This window comes from Arachis hypogaea, chromosome 2 (assembly GCF_003086295.3).
Source record: "Arachis hypogaea cultivar Tifrunner chromosome 2, arahy.Tifrunner.gnm2.J5K5, whole genome shotgun sequence".
NCBI classification, from domain to species: Eukaryota; Viridiplantae; Streptophyta; class Magnoliopsida; order Fabales; family Fabaceae; genus Arachis; species Arachis hypogaea.
Window position 1 is genome coordinate 93949834 of NC_092037.1, and position 7832 is coordinate 93957665.

A 7832-nucleotide genomic window follows, 5' to 3' on the forward strand; every position below is an offset into this window, starting at 1 on the left:
CCTTCCAGCGTGGCACCGTAACGGACACCTGGACACTGTTTCATCCACGTCAGCCAGTTCTGTTTGGTGTATGAGAGGCAAATAGACAGAAGGATTAAATTGTCCTCCCTTTGTTAAAGTCAAAAACTTTTTTGTATTTAAATTTTGTCAGAGATGTATTTGTCAAAAATTTAAAGAATCAGAGACGTATTTATCTTTTTTTTAAATCTCTAATTATCCTGTTAATTAGTCTAAGTAATCTTTAATTAATATTGAACTAAACGCCTCCTGTTATTAGACTATGCAGGGCAGCAGGCTGCTATTTACAATTAATTGGAACGTTTGGAGTTTGGACCAATTATTTAAATGGTTAAAAATCGATTAAGAAAAAAATTTTACTCAAATGAATATATCAGGCTTGTGCTGTAAATCTGAAGCCCAAATGAGACCCTTTTCACAATGGCCCAATAATCGTTGCGGCCCATTGAGCCTCACAAATAAAAAGTACACAAAACGCATAAACCCTAATTCCCATTGTTCTCACATTTCTTGTGGTGCACCTAACAAAGTTACAATGGGACGTGTGATCCGTGCTCAGCGTAAGGGTGCAGGCTCCGTCTTCAAGTCCCACACACACCACCGCAAGGGTGCCGCCAGGTTCCGCAGCCTCGACTTCGGCGAACGAAACGGTTACCTCAAAGGCGTCGTCACTGACGTCATCCACGACCCCGGTCGCGGTGCGCCACTCGCCAAAGTCACTTTCCGCCACCCTTTCAGGTCTCTCTCGATGTTAATTTTGTTGCACGAGTTTGAAATTTTCGATGCGATTGTCTAATTGGAATAATTTTGTTACGAAACGCGGTGCAGGTACAAGAAGCAGAATGAGCTTTTTGTTGCGGCGGAAGGAATGTACACTGGACAGTTTGTGTATTGTGGGAAGAAAGCGACGCTTGTTGTCGGTAATGTGTTGCCTTTGAAAGCTATTCCCGAAGGTGCTGTTATATGCAATGTTGAGCATCATGTTGGTGACCGTGGCGTTTTCGCGAGGGCTTCCGGGGATTATGCTATTGTTATTAGTCATAATCCTGATAACGATACCTCTAGGTACCTAACTGTTTTGTGTTGCCAAGCTTTTTTATGTTGCTCTGGTTATGCCGTTGTCGTTGCGTTGCTCTTTGATGGGGAAAATTGTATGAAATGGATACAATTTGATTATTCGTTCTTTCATATGGTCATTCACTTAGGTGATGGATGGAAAAGTAGTTATTCTTGCCGACGTGACATTAAGTGATTGTGCCTGCACATGTAAAATTGAAAATCAAATTCTATAAATAAACTTAAAAGTTAATACCATCCTTAGAATATATTCCTAGGCAAGTTAGTTTGGACATAGCTTTGGGGTCTTAATATGAATTTTGTCTTGTTGATTGTAATATTAGGAGATATCTTGAGTTCATGGTCTTGTGTGCAATGGTTATTGATTGGTGTTATTCCACATTTAGGATTTCACTGAATTGTCTCTGTTTGATCATTTTATTTTCAAGTCATGGTGAATTATTCATGTCCTCCTTCTGATGCAGTGAGTTGGAAATATCTTATATATAGCATTGAGAAACTTTTGATATGAGGTGCTGGAGAATTGGGACTGAAACTAAGGATCTGTTTGTTGTGGTGGACCTGTTCTTGGTTCTGTTTAATTCAATTCAATTATCCTGTGTGATTTTCTAACAGGATCAAGCTTCCCTCTGGTTCAAAGAAAATTGTTCCAAGTGACTGCAGAGCTATGATTGGTCAAGTTGCCGGTGGTGGGAGAACTGAGAAGCCTCTACTCAAAGCCGGTAACGCATACCACAAGTTCAGAGTAAAGAGGAATTGCTGGCCTAAGGTTCGTGGTGTGGCTATGAACCCAGTTGAGCACCCTCACGGAGGTGGTAATCACCAGCATATTGGACATGCGAGTACCGTCAGGCGTGATGCTCCCCCTGGGCAGAAGGTTGGTCTCATTGCTGCCCGGAGGACAGGACGTCTTAGAGGACAAGCAGCTGCAACTGCCGCAAAGGCCGATAAGGGTGCTTAAAAGGATGGTTAGGATTATGTATTGTGTTATGTTTTCCAATTTTGTTTATTTGATAGTATGTCTTGATATTTTGAACCATTTCCCCCAATATATTGGACCATGGATAGACCGTAGTGCTTTATATTTGCTTATGTTGTATGTTCAATTCTGTAGTTGGAATTGGTTATATTTATATTGCATTTTGAACGGACGCTATTCTATCATACATTAATTATTTTAATCATGTGAAGTTGAACCAGCAAGCGTAATTTGTAAGTAAGTACCCATAGATACATTTTTTGTTTCATTAACAATTTGACACTACAAGAAAATGATTGTGGTACTCTGTTGGTGTCGGATACCAGCAAAATTTGGAAATTTTAAAAAATGGTGTATATGTGTATATATATTAAACAATATTTAGGATTAGTCACCCAAAAAAAAATCTAGGATTTAGAGCATATAAAATCTTAAGAAGACATGCTCATTTTAATTTCGTCACTTTAAGAAATATGATAATACTTTTAGTTAGTCCAAATCAGTTATATATATCATTTACGAAGCTTTTTCTTGTCGGGAAAAAAAATGAAAGAAGGTAAAAGATAAACTTAGATTGAGTCGATATGAAATTGGGCAATCAACAGTCAGAGTAAAGTTTCTCAAGTATGAATAGTTGAATAGTGTTTTAACTTTTATGTATTCTAACTATTTCATAAATTATTAGCCACGCCCATTAGGGTTAAGTATGCTCTACTAGTTTTATTTTTTTCTTAGTAGATTCCCAAATACGGCTGATCTCACATTGGCCGTCAAAACACACACCAAATTCCAGGTACTCTTTACGGGGAGTCATGGCTGATCAAGGAGGTGGGAGGAATGTCGGGAGGGAGGAGTATGAGGGGGAAGAAGATGACGGAGTTATCTTTTTCTATGTGAAAGAGGTTGAAGAAAGTCTCCAGAATTGTGCTAAAAGGTCTAATTGCCAGAATTCTGGCTGATAGATCCTTTAGTCCTACAATCACTTACCTAGTTCAGCTTTACCCTCTAATTCCCCCTCCATTCCAATCTCAGGCATTGACCTCCACCTACCTCCCTTGGATACTGCCGCCACTAAATCAGACTTACCTTTAGTTCCACATTTTGTTCCTACTACAAATAGTCATTCTATGATTAGAAGGTTCAAGGCTAACAACAATAATCCTCATGTGTTTAATTCTATCATTACAGCCCCTGATTATACACACCAGCCCCCAACATATGCTAAAATAACAGTCACTATACCTCGAGAGTGAATTTTTTCCATTGGAGAAAAAATTGGATGGTGTCAATTGTTTAATCTCACCCTTCATTGTTCTCTCTCTCATATTTATTTTTGGTTTCACTTATAAAATTAATGATAAGATATCACCCTTTATTCTCTCAAGTGTTAAAAAAAAATTGAGAGGATCCATTTCCCTATACCTAGCATAAAGACATGATGGAAGAATATCAAATCCTTATTAATGCTAAGACCTAGACTATTGTCTCATCATCATGTAATGCTAAAATTATCTGCAGCAAATGGGTTTTTACCATCAAGAAACATCCCAAAGCTATGTTCAAACTAACTTTCTTAGAAATCTCAAATGAGTCTATCTCTTGTTGTACAGAAAATTAAGTAGAAGGTTGAGATTCAATCTCAAATTATAATGTGTACAAATTTGGTTGAAGAATCTCTTTCTTATTGTATCAAGAAATTAAATAAAGTAGAGTGATTCTCTTTGTATTCAATTTTAATCTATTTTTTTATTTTTATTTCAATTATAATTTATTTTTTCTATTTAATTTTAATTCTGGTCTTATTTAGCCATTCTTATCAGGAGTTTATTCAAGGTGTAGCTAGGGATAGGGTTAAATGTCTTTTTTAAGTTCAAAATTTCTTTTTTTTTTTTTTTGATGAAAAGAAGGACAAGAGGTCCAAAAAGAAGAAAAAAACTAACAAATAATCATTCTAACTCCTAACCAAAAAGGAAAAAGAAAAGAAGCTCATCTCTATATCTTGAATCTGTCCTTATCTTGCTAAAGGGTTCTCTGAAGATGTGCTCCACAATAACTTCCTCCATCTCTGCTAACAACTTTTTAATGGAGTATACGACAGAGGAGCCATCATAGAGGTGTGCTTCCTGTTTCTAGACTAATTGGATGGCCCATTTGGAATTGCTTTCAACAACTAGTGTGGGGATTTTCATCTCCTTTGCTATTTTCAAGCCAACGTAAAACTCCCAAAGCTCAGCTATGGTAATGGAACAATACCCAACATATTGAATCCTACAACCACTCTATCCAGAGAATCTCTGAGTAAACCGCCACACACTCTCTTACTCCCAGATTGAAGAACTGAGCCATGGAAGTTGAGTTTGATACAGCTAACTTCAGGTAGTTCTGAACTTCTTAGTACTTGTTTCTATCTCCTTCTGGCATTGCTCATCATTCTTTGCAAGAGCCATAGCTAATTGAGGAACTTATTCAATTACAGATTCTGGTTGTTAAAGATGAGTAGAGGGGAGCACGGGTCGGTTTGGTTCGGATTTATGGTAAAATTAAAATTGAACCGATCAAATTGTAATTGATTTGGTTTGGATCGGATTTGTATTTTTTTTATATATATACCCGAATCAAACTAAATCGATTAAGAACGAATTGGTTCGGTTCGGGTAATTGGGTATCTGATGACTTGAAATTCATAAAAAAAACTAAATTTTTATCTTAAAAATTCAACAAGTACAAGAAATATGTAACATCAAAAGAAATAATCCAAACATGTTAAACACTAAACACATTAAAAACTAAACTCATTAAAATTCAAACATATTAATAATGAATAATCATTGTTTAATGGAAATTAAAAGCCATATATATATTTTTATTTTTTTATTTAATTAATATATGATCAGGTTCGCAGGTTGGTTCGGGTTCCGCACCTCCAAAATCGATACCCGAACTAATCTCTAACAAAAAATATCGGTTTAGTTTGGGTTGAACCTGATTACCATTAATTTCAGAATCAATTTAATTGGTTCGGTTTGGGTTCGAACCGGTAATCGGATACCCACGACCCGTGCTCACCCCTAAATATGAGTTCATTTTTGCATCTTCAGGCTGTAATTACATGTTAATAATTTTCCCTCTTGCAAGATTACTGTGAAAAGTTAAGTGATTAACTGCCAATTAATTAGTTCTGTAAAGATAAATATAAGATATAATTATGATTGCATAATCAAAACCAGCTTATCAATTATATTAAATTTTACTTGCCATATATATTTTTCACATAGTATAATTTGTCAATGGAAAATTCTAGTGAAGTATGCAAACTGACATTATCATATAGAAGTGTTATGGAGAAGAATGAAAGGTTGTAGATAATATGAATTATCTTTTGTACAGTATGTTTTAGGTGTTATGATTTGTGTTAACTGCATTGGTTACGAGGTAGCAACAATCCAATGTAATTTTCTAATGAACATATTTATACTATACTACTAACTAACGATCAATATGTACATATTTGTTGTTTTCTCTTATTTTTAGACTGTTATATAATTAATTTATTTGCAATATGAATGCAAGTTATTTTTATTTAAGATCTCTACCTTTCCATCACATGATCATACTATGTATTGTATCATATATTTTTTCTTGATATTCATGTACATTTAAATACTCATCTTTCATCACATGATTATTTTATGTATTTAATCATGTATTTTTTTCCTTTTTATTCCCATGTGTAGCATAGATTTAGTCACTAGTATTATAAAAGAATAAGCATAACGAATAAATTTTTAATTAGTTAATATTAGTTATTTTTTATTATAAAATTATTTTTTTAACTCATTTATTGGAGAATTTAAGATTTATTTGGAATTTAAAATTTACTAGTTTACGATGAAAAAAATAATTTCAACAGGTTTGCTCCTTAGTTGAATTCATTGTAAAATAATAAATAATGAAAATTGTTGATGTCAAATTATAAAATAATATTACTAACTAAAAATAAATAAATCTATATTTTCTTCATTCAACCATGAATCGACTAACCTAGTGCAAGACTATCAGATAGTCAAAAAATCATTCATCTTCTCAAGCATGAATTTTAAGTGGTCTATTACTCTTGCTGAAATTTTAGTCAGTAGAATGTGTCAAAGACACAAGAACACGACACAAGTAACACATTGGAGTTGATTTAGAAAACAAATGGACTCAAAATAAGAGCAACATTCTCTAAGACTCATGGTCGATCCTGATGTTTCGGATGTTTTTCCTCCATTATCATGTAAAGGTAAATATAGCTTTGTCTTTGACTCATTGTGAGCTTGTGTAACAACAAACAAAAATCACTTGTTTCTTGTCTTTACAAGCCTACCAACAAAAGTGGACTCATTCAAGATCCACACATGGTAAATTTAAAGTGCTAATTTTATATTGACCATTTTTTAAATTGACAAAAATGAAAAATTTATGGAGTAAATTAAGGAACTAAACACGTTTATTTTTTTTTAACAAAAGGAAGGAAATTCAGTCAAAAGTATGGACCAAACTCAACCTTTGGACGTTAGAAATTGTAACTTCAATAAATATTATAAAAAAGACAAACTATATATATGAACTAACAGACAAAAAAAGAGAAGCATGCATATTTTTCTCCTTGTTAGAATAGATATGGTGGTTAGAAGTTAGAACTACTTTGCCTTCTACTCACTTCCTTACATAGCTAGACAACGAAAATTAATCATTTGTACATTTATAATTCTCATATTGATAAAACTATGGTACATCTAAACTTTAATTACGAAATTTAATTTTGGTAAACAGTTCACAAGTATATCTAATCAATAAAAATAACTATATCTATATTGAGTAAGTGAATAATTATTTAAAAAAACAAGTAAATGACTATACAAAAAATATTTGTCACTTCAATCAAACAATTTTAAATTAATAGGAAATTTTAATACATAACCCTAATCTATAATACTTAATTTAAAGTAACTACTCACATTATGTAAAGTGATAGCAAAAAATTATAAATAATTTGATATATTTAACTAAATTTATATATAATATGTATTAATCTTTTTTGTATTATATTATACAAAGATATATTTATTTAAGTAATCATCTTAATTTAAAACACTATTCCCTTTAAAGAAGAGAAATGTTAGAAGATTATTATAATTTATTATTTTTTATCAATTAATTATTAATATTTAAAAATATAAATTAAAAATATGTTGTTAAATTATTAGACTAAAAGAATTAAATTAATAAATAAAAATAATGATAAAACAATAAATTTTGATAATTTTTTAGCATTTTTTTTAAATGACCTTAATAAAGAAGTATTTCATGGCATAACAATAATCAAAGTTATATCGATAGGGTTTAGCTTGATCCAAATTTATTAACAAAAATATCTGAGAGAGAATTGATACGGATAAATTTTATTAATTTGGAGGTGATTATGAAGCAATAATTAAAAGAGCACGATGAGAAACAAATAAAGTCACGTTTTTCTATTTTTTGGTCTACCCTCTCAAAACACACACACAAAAAACAAGAGAAATTAAAACACAAGTTTGACAAGGGGTGACACTTACCATAACAAAGTCGTAGAAAAGGTCCACAACCACAAGCGTCTCACCCTCCTTCCATTTGTCACCTTAGTGACCACACTCTCATGCTGTCAAATTACTCTTAAAACATTTCTCTCTCATCCACAAAACAATCCAACCCATGACTCCAACTATAAACTAGG

The 7832-nt window shown here is 32.7% G+C and overlaps 1 protein-coding gene and 1 long non-coding RNA gene across 2 annotated transcripts; both read left to right on the forward strand.

Annotated features, from left to right (window-relative positions):
* Window positions 1-431: 431 nt before the first annotated feature.
* On the forward strand, window positions 432-2298 carry LOC112751796 (large ribosomal subunit protein uL2x). Its single transcript, XM_025801064.3, has 3 exons — window positions 432-756; window positions 847-1083; window positions 1711-2298. Exons 1-3 carry the CDS (start codon window positions 554-556, stop codon window positions 2054-2056), a joined length of 786 nt encoding a protein of 261 aa, XP_025656849.1. The 5' UTR covers window positions 432-553; the 3' UTR covers window positions 2057-2298.
* A 1724-nt stretch (window positions 2299-4022) lies between these two features.
* Window positions 4023-4820, forward strand: LOC140177938 (uncharacterized). The gene is made up of 2 exons (XR_011869632.1): window positions 4023-4450; window positions 4551-4820. It is a non-coding gene; the product is annotated as an uncharacterized lncRNA (long non-coding RNA).
* Window positions 4821-7832: the final 3012 nt, after the last annotated feature.

Coding starts and splice junctions, on each gene's coding strand:
- LOC112751796 (XM_025801064.3), top strand. CDS start 554: ATGGGACGTGTGATCCGTGCTCAGCGTAAGGGTGCAGGCTCCGTCTTC. Junction 757..846: donor ACTTTCCGCCACCCTTTCAG/GTCTCTCTCGAT, acceptor AACGCGGTGCAG/GTACAAGAAGCAGAATGAGC. Junction 1,084..1,710: donor CCTGATAACGATACCTCTAG/GTACCTAACTGT, acceptor ATTTTCTAACAG/GATCAAGCTTCCCTCTGGTT.